General features: G+C 45.2%; 2 protein-coding genes across 5 annotated transcripts in view; both read left to right on the top strand.

The window, feature by feature from the left end:
- Positions 1-17,226, top strand: part of col16a1 (collagen, type XVI, alpha 1) — a 225,773-nt gene that overhangs the window by 111,461 nt on the left and 97,086 nt on the right. For all 4 annotated transcript variants that reach the window (XM_069895931.1, XM_069895932.1, XM_069895933.1 and 1 more), the window contains 6 exons: positions 6,593-6,646; positions 9,710-9,838; positions 12,849-12,956; positions 14,125-14,247; positions 16,257-16,310; positions 16,401-16,442. In XM_069895931.1, the coding sequence (XP_069752032.1) occupies positions 6,593-6,646; positions 9,710-9,838; positions 12,849-12,956; positions 14,125-14,247; positions 16,257-16,310; positions 16,401-16,442 (510 nt within the window). The remainder of the gene's footprint in view (positions 1-6,592; positions 6,647-9,709; positions 9,839-12,848; positions 12,957-14,124; positions 14,248-16,256; positions 16,311-16,400; positions 16,443-17,226) is intronic.
- The window catches only part of LOC138741610 (C-reactive protein-like), a 175,946-nt gene continuing 172,208 nt past the window's right edge, over positions 13,489-17,226 (top strand). The window contains exon 1 of the mRNA XM_069895945.1: positions 13,489-13,493. The gene's annotated coding sequence lies outside the window, so the exon portion shown is untranslated. The remainder of the gene's footprint in view (positions 13,494-17,226) is intronic.

The following is a 17,226-nucleotide window of genomic DNA, read 5'->3' as shown; positions in this document are numbered from 1 at the left end:
GAAATCTGTCCATTTGTCATCACCCTAGCAGTCGAGTTTGTATATAAAGCTTTAACCCAGCCAATAAAAAAAGGGCCAAATTTAAACTTTTCCAGGACCTTAAATAAAAAATTCCTTTCGACCCTATCAAAAGCTTTTTCTGCATCAAGTGCAACCACCATTGGATGGTTGGACTGCCGTTGATATGCATTGGTCAAACTAATTAGTTGAAGAATATTATCTGAAGCATATCTATTTTTAATAAAATCTGTTTGATCGACATGCATCAATTTAGGTAAATATTTAGCAAGCTGATTTGCTAACAATTTAGCTATTATTTTATAGTCCACATTCAATAAAGAAATAAGTCTATATGAAGACGCTTTTAATGGATCTCTATCTTTGGAATTACAGTAATTAAAGCACTAGAACAAGATTCTGGTAACTCATACCGTTCAGTCACTTGTTGTAGTACCTCCCCAAACACCGAAGATAAAACTTCATAAAAAACTTTATAAAATTTCACCGAAAACCTGTCATCTCCTGGTGACTTACCATTAGGCATTTCCATCATAGCGGTCTTAATTTCTAAATCTGTGAATGTAGCTTCGAAATCTATGATATCCTATTCATCTAATGCTGGTAACTTTAATGTAGATAAAAGAGAATCAATGGATCCATTATCCTGTTTCCCCTCAGAAGTATATGATTTTCTTATAAAATGAATAAAACTGTTCATTGATTTCCTGAGGTTTATAGGTAACTGTTGAATCCTTTTTAACAGCATTAATAACCCTTGAGGTCTGCTCCTTCTTTAACTGCCACGCAAGTACTTTATGCGCCTTCTCACCCCACTCATAATATCATTCTTTGGTTCAATTAAGTAAACATTCAAATTGATAAGTCTGTAACGTATTAAATTGCAATTTGAATCTAGTCAAAGCTATCTTCTGATCTTCTGTTACTCCCTTCTGAAATTCCTTCTCCAATTCATCAATCTGCTTTTCTAATTTAATACTTTCAGTCATATACCCTTCCTTAACTTTAGTAGTGTAACTAATTATTTGTTCTCTTAAATAGGCCTTTAACGCATCCCATACTACAAATCTACTTTGAACAGAGTTAACATTTTCCATTAAGAAAAAAATCAATCTGTTTCTTAACAAAAGCAACAAACTCAGGTTTTTTCAACAACATTGTATTAAACCTCCATCTATAAGATGGACGTTACACCTCCGAACTTTCATAAGAAAAAAATAATAAAGAATGATCAGATATTACTCTACTTTTATAATCTGCCTGCAATACCTTTCCCTGTAAATGTGCTGATATTTAAAAAAAAATCTAATCTAGAAAAGGAATCATGCCTAGAAGAATAAAAAGAAAAATCTTTCTCTATAGGATTAATCCTTCTCCAAATATCTACCAAATTAAGTCTTTCATTAAAGCCCCAATTTGTATCGCTATCTTTGATTTTCTAAAATTAAAATTTTTGGGGATTTATCCATTAATGGATCCAAAACACAATTAAAATCTCCCCCAACTAGAATATTTTCATTAGCTTGACTTAATAACAAAAAACCATCTGAAATAAAACATTCATCATCTACATTAGGTGCATAGATATCAAGTAAAGTCCAAAGTTCATTAAAAATTTTACAATCCACTTTTAAAACCCTCCCAGCCTTTCCCTCTACAGTCTGTAACTCAAAAGATAAATTCTTATGAACTAAAATCGCTACACCTTTTGCCTTAGAGTTAAATGAAGAAAAAAAAACATGACCAACCTAATCTCTTTTCAATTTCAAATGTTCTTTTTCAATCAAACGTGTTTCTTGTAAAAAAAGTATCTATTTTCATTTTTTAATGTAAGCTAAAACTCGCTTTCGCTTAATTGGATTATTTAATCCCTGAACATTAAAAGTTGCAAATTTCAAACTAGACATTTTAATAAACTATTAATATAAACATGTAATATAAAAAAAATGCTCTCCTGTTAATAAACAAAATTTACTCTCCCTCCCCTAATGTTATAAAAAAGTTAATATGAAAAGGAATACAATTAATTCCCCCCCCCCACAAAAAAAGAAAAAAAAACACCCAAGGGTAGTAATTCCCTAAAAGACTGCATGTGGTACACGCCACCAGTGGCAGATGACTATCAAAGATATCAATGCCATCCACCTCCCCCCAGCCAGAAATGCAATATATAATAATGTAATTCAACATCATTAATATATTCAGCCCTGGGACTCCAGTCCCAAAGATTGAATCGAATCCTCAACATCACTAGGACCATGTGTCAAAGCCTCCTTCTTCCCATCTTTCCATTTTGTCCATTTCCATGTCCATTGGCCCTTCTTTTAGGTGACGACAGTGAGACTCTTCCCTGACCACATAAATCTGGTAACGAATTAGCGAAAACCAATGCATCGTGGTCATTCTCAAAAAATGGAGATTGATAATTGCCATAAAAAAACCTTCAACACTGTAGGGTATCGAAAAGCAAGCTTGTATCCTTTCCACCACAGCACATCCTTGGCCGAATTAAACTCACATCGACTCCTCCCCCAGCCAGTTTCCAGTCTCTTTATTCTGATGCTTTCCTGTTCTCTACTTATTCCGTGAGGTAGGGCTCAGGCCTGAAACGTCAGTGATATAACCATATAACAATTACAGCACAGAAACGGGCCATTTTAACCCTTCTATTCCACACTGAATAAGTATTCTCCTCTCGTCCCACCTACCTGCACCCTGCCCATAACCCTCCATTCTCCTCCCATCCATATACCTATCCAATTTTTCCTTAAACTACAAAATTGACCCTGACGCCATTACTTCTCCCAGAAGCTCATTCCACATAGCTACCACTCTGAGTAAAGAAGTTCCCCTCATGTTACTTCTAAACTTGTGCCCCTTAACTCTTAACTGATGACCTCTTGTTTAAATCTCTCCTACTCTCAATAGAAAAAACCTATCCACATCTACTCTATATACCCCTCTCATAATCTTAAATACCTCTATCAACCTTCTACACTCCAAGGAATAAAGACCTAATTTGCTCAATCTTTCTTTGTAATCTAGATATTGAAACCCAATTTCATAAATCTCCTCTGCACTCTCTCTACCTTGTTGATATCTTTCCTATAATTCGGTGACAAGAATTGCACACAATATTCCAAATTTGGCCTCACCAATGCCTTGAACCATCTCAACATCACTTCCCAACTCCTGTATTCTTTGCTTTGATTTATAAAAGCCAGCATACCAAAAGCCTTCTTCACCACCCTTCACATGAGATTCTACCTTCAGGGAACAATGCACCATTATTCCTAGATCTTTCTGCTCTACGGCATTCCTCAGTGCCCTCCCATTTACTACATATGTCCTGTTTTAAATATTCCTTCCATAATGAAGCATTACACACTTATCAGCATAAAACTTCATCTGCCATCTTTCAGCCCATTCTTCTAAGCAGTGCGAATCCATCTTCAATCTTTGAAAACCTTCTTCATTATCCACAATTCCACCTATTTTATTATAATCTGCATATTTACTAATCCAATTTATAACCCCATCATCCAGATCATTAATGTATATGACAAACAGCAAAGAACCCAATACAGAAGCCTGAGGCACACCGCTTGTCACCGGCCTCCAGCCTGACAAACAGTTATCCACTACGATTCTCTGGCATCTCCCTTCCAGCCACTGTTGAATCCATTTGACTATCTCCAAATTAATACCTAATGACTAAACCTTACTAACTAACATTCCATGCGTAACCTTATTGAAGGCCTTACTGAAGTCCATATAGACAACATCTACTGCTCTACCCTCATCAACATTCCTAGTCACCTCTTCAAACAATTCAACAAGATTGGTCAAGCACGACCTTCCACACACAAACCCATGTTAAGTGTTCCTGATCAGACCCTGTCTCTCCAGATACTTACATATATTATCTCTAAGAACACTTCCCATTAATTTACCTACCACAGACATCAAACTCACAGGCCGATATTAGCTAGGCTTGCTCCTCGAACCCTTTTTAAACAAAGGAACCACATGCGCAACACGCCAATCCTCCGGCACTATCCCCGTCTCTAATGACATTTGGAAAATCACTGTCAGAGCCGCTGCTATTTCCACACTAACTTCTCTCAGGGTCTTGGGGAAAATCCCGTCTGGACCTGGAGACTTATCCACCTTGATATGCTTCCAAAGCTCAAGAACTTACTCTTTCTTAATCACTATAGTCTCCATAATTACCCTCGTTGTTTCCTTCATCCAGCACAATTCAGTATCCTTCTCCTTAATGAATACTGGAGAAAAGAACTTGTTCAAAATCTCCCCCATCTCTTTTGGCTCCACACACAGTTCCTGCTCTGATTCTCTAAGGGACCAATTTTATCCCTCACTCTCCTTTTGCTATTTACATCTTTGTAGAAACCCTTTGGATTTATTTTCGCCCGGTTTGCTAGAGCCACCTCATACCTTTTAGCTTTTCTAATTTCTTTCTTCCTTTTACATTCAGTGGATTCTCCACACATCTCCTTTATTCCTCGCTTCTTGTATTTATTGTAGGTCTCCCTCTTTTATCGAAACAAGTTTCCAATATCCCTTGAAAGCCACGGCTCTCTCAAACTTTTGACCCTGTCTTTTAACCTAACAGGAACATAAAGATTTTGAACACTCAAAATCTCATCTTTAAAAGGCCTCCATTTCTCTACTACATCCTGCCCATAAAACAATTGTTCCAATCCACTCCTCGTAAATTCATTCACATCTCCTCAAATCTAGCTTTTCCCCACTCGAAAACCTCATCCCTAGGCCCTGGCCTATCCCTTTCCATAATTACATTGAAGCTAATGGCTCTATGATCACTGGACCCGAAGTGCTCCCCAACACATATCTCCATCACCTGCTCTATCTCATTTCCCAACAGTAGATCCAACACTGCCCCTTCTCTTGTTGGTACCTCAATGTATTGCTGTAAAAATGATCCTGTGCACATTTTACAAACTCCAATCCATCCAGCCCTTTCATAGAATGGGTTTCCAAATCTATAGTTGGAAAATTAAAATCTCCCACAATCACAACCCTGTGCTTATTACAAATATTTGCTATCTCCTTGCAAATTTGCTCCTCTAGTTCCCCATTAGGTGGTCTATAATACACCCCTATAAGTGTAACTACCCCTTTCCCATTCCTCAATTCCACCCATACAGCCTCCCTGGACGATCTCTCTAATCTATCCTGACTAAGTACCGCTGTAATATTTTCTCTGACAAGCAATGCAACCCCACCTCCTCTTGCCCCTCTGACTCTATCACACCTAAAGCAACGAAATCCAGGAATATTTAGCTGCCAATCACATCCCTCCTGCAACCATGTTTCACTAATCACTCCCACATCATACTGCCAAGTGTCAATCCACACCCTCAGCTCATCCACCTTCCTTACTATGCTCCTAGCATTAAAGTATATGCAGAGATTTCCCACTACTTGTTCGCTGTTTGCCCTTATCTTTACAAACAACTCTATTATGTTCTTTTTCTATCATCTCCCCTCCATCTTCATATAGAGCATCTTCCTTCTCTATCACCTGCCTTTCCACCCTCAAACACTGTCTACAAGCCTTCTCTGTTTGCAATCCAACCTTCTCCTTGCTGTTCCCTCCCCCCAACCATTCTAATTTAAAGTCTACTGACTTTACCTCCTGTGGACCCTGCGAGACCGGCTATGTTTCTCCAGCATCTCTGAGTGTTTCTATGACGTACATGCAGACTTTCATGTTTCACTTCGTACATCCAGGGGACCAGACTAGAACCTTCCAAAGGGTAATGCTGGCTTCTGAATATATCTAATCAACTGGCCTCAACAACTTTCTATGGTAGGGACTTCCACAGATGTACAGGTTTATCCTCATCTCAGTCCTAAATGGCTTCTCCCTAATCCTTAAACCCTTATTCTGGACCTCCTCAACATCTGGAACATCTAACCTGTCTTATCCTGTCATAGTTTCTTCAATCTCAATGAGATCCCCTCTCATTCTGCTAAAGCCCACTGAGTCTAACCCAAGTCTATCCAGTCTTTCTTCATAAAACAGTCCTGCCATCCCATGGGCCAATCTGGTGAATCTATTCAGATGTTGCTCACCCTATTCACCTGATGTTGTAGTTTCAACTGGACCCGTGTTGAATTGTATGGGTCTAAACATATGTTGATTAATACCCATGTGTGTTTGACCCAAACTCTACCTCTACCATGTGACGGCTCATGTATGTTTGACTATGCCCAGAGGGGTGGGCTGCACTGATGTGATCTTGATGTAGTGTACAATCCTTTGGCTCTTGTCTCCTTGGCCATTCCAGCCTGGTATGTGAGACTACCAGGCACTGTTCACACACTGATCGGAAGACCTTCTGGTGTGTGTGACGATTTGACCGATGAGACTGGAAAGAACCCCTGAGTAAATGGCCCTTCAACCTGAGAGACTGAGAGAGGGAGATGTGGCGCAGTGGTTTCTGGGAGATTTATTATGGGCCATGCGATAACCAATTGTTTTGCCATCATGACTGTTCATCCGACACCTTTGTATGTTTTAAAGGGGGAGCGTGGAGACCCAGGGATCACCGGAGACCAGGGATTGAAAGGAGAAAAGGTTTGTGTTGCGTGCTGTGCTTGAGATTTTCTCATCGAGAACCTGCTCTGTTTAACACATCAAGCCTGGGTTAATGTTTCTAGTCCCATCCCGGGTCAGAATGGGGCAGGTACAACTCCCCCACCCTGAGAACATCATCTGCTATTCCGTAGGCAGCAGGGACCTTCCAAAAGGCATGCCACTTTCTCTCTATCAGATGTCCATAGTGTGATGACGGGAAGCTGCTGCTCCCCTTGACCAGGTCCCTGCGCCTCTCTCAGTATCATTACCATGTATGTTAACTTGATTGTCATCTGGTTGTCACCTCTGGATACTCACTAGGTGAAGGTGAGTGGCCATGTTCCCTCCATTGCAAGATCCTTGGATGCCCTGGCAACTTTGTTGATTTCTCCAGCAAGGATTGAGGCTATTTGGTCCATTCAGCTCCTGTCAGCCCCATCCTGTAGCTCTCTCCATGGTATCTATTCAATCCCGGTATGAAGCAAGAATGTAATTTTGTTCTGTCCAGTGAATCCCAGATCACCAAAGCCAATTTGTTGTTGGAATGGAAGATTTACCTGGGGTTTAGCGCAGCTAATTAACTATCCAGTGCAGGCCATGGAGAGGGAGTTGGCCAGTCTGTCTCTCAGACACACTGGGCTTCTGGCAAGTTTGGAGTGAAGGCAAGATGGGACATGGTGTGGAATCAGAACTCAGTGAGAGGGACCTGAGGGGGAATTTGACCCAGCGGAGTGGAGGGAGGCTGAGGATGGGGTGGAGGTTTGGGGAGATAACAACTGGGGTACCTGAATACATGTTTTTTTTTAACCTACCTACAGGAAAGATATTAAGATGAAAGAGAACAGAAATTTATAAGGCTGTTTTGAGGACTTGAGGAACTGAGTTACAGGGAAAGGTTAAATAGATCAGAATTTTATTCCCTGGAGCATAGAGAATGAGGGACAATTTGATTGAGGCATACAAAATTATGAGGGGTATAGACAGAGTGAGTGCAAGCAGGCTTTTACCATGGAGATGGGTGAGACGGGAACTAGAGGACTAGAAGTGAAATATTTATAGGGATCATCAAGAGGAACTTCTTCATGGAGAGAGTCTAGAACAAGGTGCCAGTGAACACAGGCTCAATTTCAACATTTAAGAAAAATGTGGACAGGTGCATGGATGGAAGGGATATTGTCCAGGTGCAGGTCAATGGGACTTTGGCAGAATAATTGTTCAACAGAACTGGATGGGCTGAAGGACTTGTTTCTGTGCTGTTGCGTTCTATAGTCTCACTCTCAGTGAAATAAAGGCCCATGGGTGGAGGAGATATATGGAGGGAGGATGGGAGGAGGGGCACCCAGGATCACCCACCTGGACATGGAGGGTCTTGGCAGAGTGGAGGTTCTGCTGAGCCTGTTCCATCAGTTGGGAGGGTTGTTCCCAGGCATAGCCAGGAGTGGAGGGTATCAAGGCTTCTGTAGGAACTGTGAAAGTGAGGGTAGCTGCAGGAAGCTAAAGCTAAACACACTCTGCTAGAGGAACTCAACAGAACAAGCAGATTGGTGGGAGAGAAAGGATAGTCAATGTTTTGAGCTGAAACTCTTTGTAGAGACTGCTTGGATGTAAGGTGATGGCCTGTGATGTTGGGAAGGGTTAGATTGATGCTGGAATAGGCTTATATAGGTCAGCACAATATCATGGGCCAAAGAGCCTGGACTCTGCTGTACTCGGTGTTCGGTGAATGTCGTGTGTCTTCATTTCTTGGGATTGCACTGAGTTGGGAAGATGAGGGAGAGGGGGAGGTTGGGACAGTGAGGATGCCTGTAGTAAGATAGTGGATGGCATCCTGCTGGGGTCCATGGGAGAAATCCATTAGGATCATCCCAGGAAAGAGCAGTTCTGGGGTAGCAGAGGTTGGGAAGGCAAGGGTCTGTGAGTGGAGGTTGACTGGGACAATGCTGGAGCCTGTCTCTGGAAGTCAGGAATGGATGCACAACCTCCAGAGTCAGGGAGAGATATATTTATCTCAAGGGTCATAGTTATTTATCATTCTCCTGCAAAGGCAATCCACCTGGATGGAAGAACTGCAGTTGTGGGTAGAGATTAGATAGATTGGGATTGCATAGGCTGATGGATGACCAGATAGGTCCTGAGAGGTGTAGATCAGGGAGACCATCAGAGATATTCCCCCTTGGTTGAAGGTAGAAGGAAGGAGATTTAAATCTGAGGAGTTTTTCTGCAGAGTGGTTGATACCTGCTGCCAGAGGAGGTGTGGAAATCAGTTACCATCACTATGTTGAAGAGGCATTTACTTAAACAGGCAAGGACCTTCCTAAAGTGGCCAAGGTTGATGAGCTGAAGGGCCTGTCCATGTGCTGTTGGACTTGATGACTTTGTCCAGGGATGAGCTGCTTGGTGTGAACAGCTCAGGGCTGAGCCCACCCAAGGGATGACAGAACATGGTGAAGGGAGGGGGTGGGAGGAGGGGCCTCTCTGGATTAGGGGTGACTGTGATGTTGGTACACACAGCCAGTATTGAGGGGAACCAGTGGGAAACTACCTCAGGGAGGACCAGCCATAGGATTTGTCTTGACGAGGGGTGGAAGCAGAGGAATTCAGGTGAGGAGAGACTGAACAGTCTGCTTGTGGACACAGGAGAGTGAATGTGGTCCTTTTGGTGGGTGTGGACAGATTCATGGTGTAGCCAGTGGTCCTGTGGAGCTGTGGCTCCAGGACCGGGGTCCTTAACCCCTGCAGCAGGTGTGCACCCCACTGCAGGAGAGGTCCAGCATGTGGGAGAGATTCAGCCTTTAGGGAGACCTAGGCTGTAGGTGTGGGTGACTGTGGGTGTAGATGACCCTCACTGCAGGCGTGGGTGACTGTAGGTGCGGGCATGGGTGACTAGGCTTGGGTGACAGTAGGTGCGGGCGTGGGTGACTGTAGGTGCGGGCGTGGGTGACTGTAGATGCGGGCGTGGGTGACTGTAGGTGCGGGCGTGGGTGACTAGGCTTGGGTGACTGGGTGTGGGTGACCCTTACTACGGACTCCACACCTACTCGCTCCTTTCTCTTCATGATGCAGGGTGAAGGCTGTGGCCCTTGCTTTTCAACTCCACCTGGCCAGCTCACTGCAGGTGCCCTGGACTTGGGGTCATCTGTAATAGGACCTGGAAATCAAGGGGACGGATCCCCAGGTCAGCCTGGCAGACAGGTGAGTGACTACGGTCACAGGTATCATTGCAACATCCATGTTCCAGCCAAGAATACGGAAACAGAGCAGAAGGAGCAGGAAGAGGCCATTTGTCCTGTCGAGTCTGCTCTGCCATTCAACAAGATCATGGCTGATCTGGCTGTGGACTCAGATCCCCCTACCTGCCTCTTTTCTTTAAACCTGAATTCCACTCCTATGCAAAAATCTATCTACCTGTGTCTTAAATATATTTATGATGCAGTCTCCACTGCCTCCTTGCGCAGAGAATTCCACAGATTCACTTCTCTCTGGGTGAAGCATTTCCTCCTCATCTCTGTCCTAAATCCACTCTCCCCACTTTTGAGGCAAGGTTACCCAGTTCTCATCTCACCTATCAGTAGAAACAACTTTCCTGCCTCCATTTTATCTATTCCATGTTTCTGTAAGATTTAATCTCATTCTGAATTCCAGCGACTCTAGTTCCAAGTGCTCAATTTCTCCTCATAGGCTCACCCCCCACCCCCCCCCCCCCCCATCTCCAGAATCAACCAGGTGAACCTTCTCTGCAGCACCTCCAAAGCCAATCTATCCTTTCTCAAGTAAGGAGACCAGAACTGCAGGCAGTACTCCAGGCATGGCTTCACCAGTCCCCTGTTCATGGCAGCAGAACCACCTTGCTCTTAAATTCAGTCCCTCCAACATCCCATTTGCTTTCTTGATAACCTGTTGCACCTGCAAACCATCTCTTTGCGGTTCATGCTCTTTCACCTATTAAAGTAATAATCTGATCTATTTTCCTTCCATCTTAGAAGACCTCATATTTACCAACATTGTACTCCATCTGCCAGACCCCCTTGCCCACTCACTTAACCTATCCATCTCTCTGCGTCATCCGCACAATTTGCTTTTACCACTCAGGCTTTAAGCCATCAGCCCCATCTTCCAAATCGTTAATCTATGCCATGAATAGTTGTCGTCCCAGCACGACTCCAGCTGCAGCCCGCTTACCACTGATGCCAATCACCCTTTTATTGAATACTTTACCCCCAACTCCAAGCACCATGATCTTCTCTATACTTTCTGGAAATCCAAGTACCCAACATCCATGAGTTCCCTCAAAGAACTCCAGACAGTCTGTTAAACACAACTTGCCCTTCCTGAATTCCTGCTGCATCTGTCCAGGTATCTCATTATTTCTTCCCTACTGATAGCTCTGAGCATTTTCCTGACTACAGATGTTAAGCAGTTTTCCTGCATTCTTTTTAAACAGTGGTGTCTTACAATCCACTGGGACCTGCCCAGTGTCTGGACATCTGATAACTATCACAAATGCCTTGACTCTAACATCTGCCATTTCTTTCAGCCCCTGGGGTTTGCTGGGGTAGTCTTAGCACAGGGCACTGAGGCTCTGCACTGGTGACAGGACTGAGTACTGACTGACTGGTCACACCGGGAGGAACAGCAGCCAGCTCAGTGCGGGAGCTCCCTATCACCCTTGGAGGGTACCAATGGGATGCTGAGTGGTGCCTTGCTTGAAATAGATGATGATATTGCTACTATTTTCTATCAGACCCACCTCACCACTGGTGGATTTGAACCCAAATTCCAGCATGACTAAGCCAGAAGGGGAGGGTGGACCTCAGCTATGTTCCATCAGCTTTGGGGACAGTGGCTGATGTCTGCCCCTCCATCGGTGAATGAAGTCTCCCAGAATGGGGATGCAGTAAAAATGACAGGTGGGCACTACCCACAGGGCAGACACATCTACTACTGGCAGGGAGCTGCGTGAGGATCTGGAGGTGCGAAAAGACCCCCACATAGGAACCACTGAACTCTTGGGAGCAACACAGCAACAATATGGAAAATCACTTGAAGCTCACGGGGGGCAAGAACATTACAGCACAAAACAGGCCCTGCAACCATGATGTTGTGTCAACCAATGTAAACCTACTCCACAACAATCTAACACTTCCCAACCTTACACCTATCACTCTCTACCTTTCTAACATCCATGTCTTTTAAATACCCCTATTGTACCAGCCTCCACTACCACACCTGATAATGTAATCCAGACACCCACCGCTCTCTGTTTTTTAAAAAATTTGATATCTCCCCAAAACTTTCCTCCACTCACCTTAAATAGATGTCCCCTGGTATTTGTTATCGTCACCCCAGGAAGAGGAGTTGTCTGTCATCCTATGGACGCCCTTCAAAATCTTCTGTATCTTTATTGCTCTTTACCTTCTTTGCTCCAAAGCAAAAAATCAGAGCTCTATCAATCATTCTTCGTAAGACACGTTCTCCAATCGAGGCAACATCCTAGTAAATCTCCTCTGCACCCTCTCTCAACATTCTATATCCTTCCTGTAATGAGGTGACCAGAACTGAGCATGAAACTTCAATTGTGGTCTAACTGGAATTTTAGGAAGCTGCATATTACCTCACAGCTCTTGAACTCGATCCCCTGAGTAATGAAGGCCAGGACACCATACACCACCTTAAAACACCCCGATAACCTGCATCGAAACCTTGAGGGACCTTGGTCCCCCAGATCTCTCTGATCATTCACCCTGCTAAGACTTCTGTTAGAAGTCTGGATAAAACCCATTAATAGCATCTGTGAAGTTGTGGAACTCAGTGAGAGTAAATTTCAGGCTGTGCCTCCAAGTGCAGGTTTGTTTTCCTTCGACCTGCGGAGCAAGGAGCAATGTGGGAGGAGTTGCAGGATGGACTGGAGGGACCATCGCTGGAGAGACCAGCTGCTCAGCTCTGGTTGGGGTTTCAGCAGTGATGTGACTGGGTGGATGAAGTGGGGGAGAGGGGGGGCAGAGCACCAGAGGGAGGGGGTTCTCAGACACGAGAAGATTACCTTGACTGCCTCTGCTCCTTCCCCCTCCCTGTGCCTCAGTGAGGAGTCTGGGCTGTCTCCCTGTGCAGAGGAGCCATCAAGGGGGTGGGGAGAGGTGGTGCTTGGGGGAACGGGCATAGATCCTTCTCAAAACATGAAGGTAATGGTGATTCTCTCATTCAGGGTGAACCGGGTCTGAAGGGTGATGCAGGAGAGCCGGGTGCTGAGGGGATTCCAGGAATGCCTGGAACACCTGGGTTACAAGGTTTTCACGGGATAAAAGGTGAAAAGGTAAGTCAGCAATTTATTGCCGGTATCTGAGCAAGTCTGGCTGGCCCCAGTCATGGAGTCAAAGATCCATACAGCACGGAACCAGGCCCTTCAGTCCAGCTAGTTTATCTGAGCTGGGCCCATTTGCCTGTGCTTGGTCGATATTGCTCTGAACCTTTCCAATCCAAGTATCTGTCTAAATGTTGTAATTGTATCCAGCCCTACCACTTCCTCCAATAGCTCATGACCCATGACTCCACACACCCCTCTGGACCCTTGGAAATTTTTCTCTCACCTTAAACCTATGCCCTCGTTTTGGTCTCCCCTACAGTGGTGGGAGAAAGTTTGAAGGGTTCACCTACACGCACACACACATATGCTCTGGTACATTCACCAAACTATGCCAATGTTATTTCGAGGGTTCAAACACAGTACCTGCCACCCCTCCTCTGACAAGTTACAATGGGTGAGACACGATTCTTTCTTCCAGGTGTATGCCACAAATAACCCCCACCCTTCACTTTACAATTAGTCCTCCAGCATTACCCGCAGATCACAACCCGGAGTAGAGATCAGGAATGTTTCCAAAGGGATTGACCCATGTGCTGGGTGTCATCCTGCAGAGGGCAGGTTGGCTGGCCCAGGTTGGCCTACGTGACATTAGGTGAGGAGTGGGGCCAAATGGAAGGTGTCTTGACCTGTGAGTGGGTCTGACATTGATTGACAGGGGGAAATGAGTTTCAACCTGCTTCTTGTCTGGGTGGTCAGACGATCCTCCAAGTTCCAAGAACATGGAAACTGACCTTTGTCCGGACCCACTTCCTGTGTGACCTGTTGGATAATCCTGCGTGTAAAAAGTCTGTGAACAATTACTTCTGTTACTCTCAGTCTAGCTCCACTAGCCCTTGGTTCCTGTGTTGCTACTGTGAGTGTTCTCCCCACAGTCCAGCAAGAGGTGTCCAGAAACCAACCCAGGACTGTCAATGTTGTCTCCATGCATCACTGGACACAAGCCGGCTTGCTCCAGCTCCACACATGGTCCCACACCACAACCCATCTTTGTTTTTGTCTGACTATCTGCTTTGAACATCCAATTCCTCACCAATAATCCAATTGTTCCTTTGGGATCAGTAGACCCTGAGGGGGATTTTTTCTGAGGTAGCCGTGCTCTTCTGGTTGTCTTGTGCAGGGGGATCAGTGTGAGATTTGCCCGACAATTCCCGAAGATTTCAAAGATGTGATTGGACTTCCTGGGAAACCCGGCCCTCAAGGTGATCCTGGACCACCTGGAATCGGAAAACCTGGAAAACATGCAAGTCATCAGTGAAATGTGTCTCTCACATGTAGAGCGTGTTTGTTGTATGTGACAAGGAGGTAGTGTGTCTGGGAGGGAGGATCAGCCATTTGTGTGTATGCTACATGTGTGGGCTATGCATGCATGAATACTCATGTTTGTCTATTTACAAGCTTGTTTACATGTGCATGTATGAACATGTGTGTGCACCCACATGTCAGTTTTGTGCACATGCATGTATAGGGGCTTGTGTTTATGAGTGCATAAGTTTTTGCGCATCTGCGTGGATGTGAGGATATACATGTTTGCATGTTTATATTTCCTGATGTGAGTGGAAGCACATGTCGTATGTGCATGTGTGGCTGTGAATATGTATGTGTGTTTGTGTGTGTGTGTTGGTGTGAGTACATGTGTGCACATTTGTATGTTCTGAGTATATTCACATGTATGTGTGTGGGTTGGTGTGAGATTATACATGTGTGTTGTGGGTACATGTGTGCTGGTGTGAGTTCTTGCATGTGTGTGTTGGTGTGAGAATGTGCCCATGTGTGTTGGTGTGTGCATGTCCATGTGTGTGAGTGTATGTGTTGGTATGAGTGTGTATTAGGGTGAGTGTGTGTTTTGGTGTGAGTGTATGCCTGTGTGTGTATTGGTGTGTGTGTGCTTTGGTGTTTGTATGCCTGTGTATGTATTGGTGTGTGAGTGTATGCCTGTGTATGTATTGGTATGAGTGTATGCCTGTGTATGCATTGATGTGAGTGTATGCCTGTGTATGCATTGGTGTGTGTGTGTGTGTGTATGCCTGTGTATGTATTGGTATGTGTGTGTGTGTATGCCTGTGTATGTATTTGTGTGTGTGTGTGTGTGTGCGCGCGCGCGCGTGTGCGCATGCGTGCATGTGTGTATGCCTGTGTATGTATTGGAGTGTGTGTATGCCTGTGTATGTATTGGAGTGTGTGTATGCCTGTGTATGTATTTGTGTGTGTGTGTGTGTGTATGCCTGTGTATGTATTGGAGTGTGTGTGTGTGTATGTATTGGGGTGTGCGTGTATGCCTGTGTATCTATTGGGGTGTGTGTGTGTATTGGTGTGAGTGTGTGTCTGTGTATGTATTGGTGTGAGTGTATGCCTGTGTGTATTGGTGTGAGTGTATGCCTGTGTGTGTATTGGTGTGTGTGTGCTTTGGTGTTTGTATGCCTGTGTATGTATTGGTGTGTGAGTGTATGCCTGTGTATGTATTGGTGTGTGAGTGTATGCCTGTGTATGTATTGGTATGAGTGTATGCCTGTGTATGCATTGATGTGAGTGTATGCCTATGAATGCATTGGTGTGTGTGTGTGTGTGTGTGTGTGTGTGTGTGTATATGCCTGTGTATGTATTGGTATGTGTGTGTGTATGCCTGTGTATGTATTTGTGTGTGTGTGTGCGCGCATGCGTGCATGTGTGTATGCCTGTGTATGTATTGGAGTGTGTTTATGCCTGTGTATGTATTTGTGTGTGTGTGTGCGCGCATGCGTGCATGTGTGTATGCCTGTGTATGTATTGGAGTGTGTTTATGCCTGTGTATGTATTGGAGTGTGTGTGTGTGTATGTATTGGGGTGTGTGTGTATGCCTGTGTATCTATTGGGGTGTGTGTGTGTGTGTGTGTGTATTGGTGTGAGTGTGTGTCTGTGTATGTATTGGTGTGAGTGTATGCCTGTGTGTATTGGTGTGAGTGTATGCCTGTGTGTGTATTGGTGTGTGTGTGCTTTGGTGTTTATATGCCTGTGTATGTATTGGTGTGTGAGTGTATGCCTGTGTATGTATTGGTGTGTGTGTTGGTGTGAGCGTGGGTGTTAGGTTGTGTGAGTGTGTGTTGGCGTGAGCGTGTGTTGGCGTGAGCGTGTGTTGGCGTGAGCATGTGTTGGCATGAGCGTGTGTTGGCGTGAGCGTGTGTTGGCGTGAGCGTGTGTTGGCGTGAGCGTGTGTTGGCGTGAGTGTGCACATGAATGTGCTGCTATTTCAGTCTTGTTTCTGTGTTACTATAGGGCCTGCCAGGATTACAGGGATTGGCGGGCACCCCAGGAGCCAAGGGCGAGAAGGTCAGTGTGAGGCCATCACCTGCAGTTGGATGAGTTTGTGAGCTGACTTTGATGAGTGTGTTAATACTTTAATCCCTTTGTGTCTGACAGGGGCAGAGGGGACCCCCAGGGGTCGGTCAGACTGGGCGGCCGGTGAGTACACATTAGCATCGGGGAGTCACTCTGTTCGAGACGAGGCCAGTGGGGGAACCAGAAGCAGTCACAGAGGGTCAGGAGGTGACTGGCAAGGAGGCAAGTGGATGGCTGCAAGGTGCTGAATCCCTGCCGTGACTCGGCCTTAGAGCCCTTCTGAAGCACAGACCCCAGTTCCCAAACCCATCCACCCTGGAACCCTGGAGTTTTCAGACAGGCAGGAAGGGGTCAAAGTCCAGACCTGTTTCAAAGAGGGTTCAGAGGCTGGGCATTTGGAGACAGTTCTTGATCCAGAACCTGGGGAGGAGATACCTGGGGAGGAGATACCTGGGGAGGAGATACCAAACCAGTGGTGGAAAAAAGGAGGCAGAGGTCACAAAAGGTCAGTGTTGAGGGGTGTACACATCCTGCAGTGAGGATAGAAAAGTGGGGCTGGGGGGCGGAGAGGAGTGTGGGGGTCAGGGAGTATGGGGGGGAGGAATGTGGGGTTTGGGAAGAGGAGGAGGGGTGGTGTGATGGCTCTGGGGAGGGGTGTGCGACAGGGTAGGGAGGGGTACCCTGATCGCTGTGGGGAATGGGGGAGAGGTGGTAAGAAAAGGCCTCTCTATCTCTCTTTCTTCCCCTTTCCCTCTCTCTCCCTCCTCCATCTCTCATTCTCTCCTTCCCTCTCTCTCTCTCTCTCTCTCTCTCTCTCTCTCTCTCTCTCTCTCTCTCTGTCTCTCTCTCTCTCTCTCTCTCCTCCCTCTTTCTCTCCCCTTCCCCACCCCCCACATATTGCTTGCTC

The sequence above is a fragment of the Narcine bancroftii genome, chromosome 8, assembly GCF_036971445.1.
Source record: "Narcine bancroftii isolate sNarBan1 chromosome 8, sNarBan1.hap1, whole genome shotgun sequence".
NCBI classification, from domain to species: Eukaryota; Metazoa; Chordata; class Chondrichthyes; order Torpediniformes; family Narcinidae; genus Narcine; species Narcine bancroftii.
This window is presented reverse-complemented; position numbering and strand designations above follow the sequence as displayed.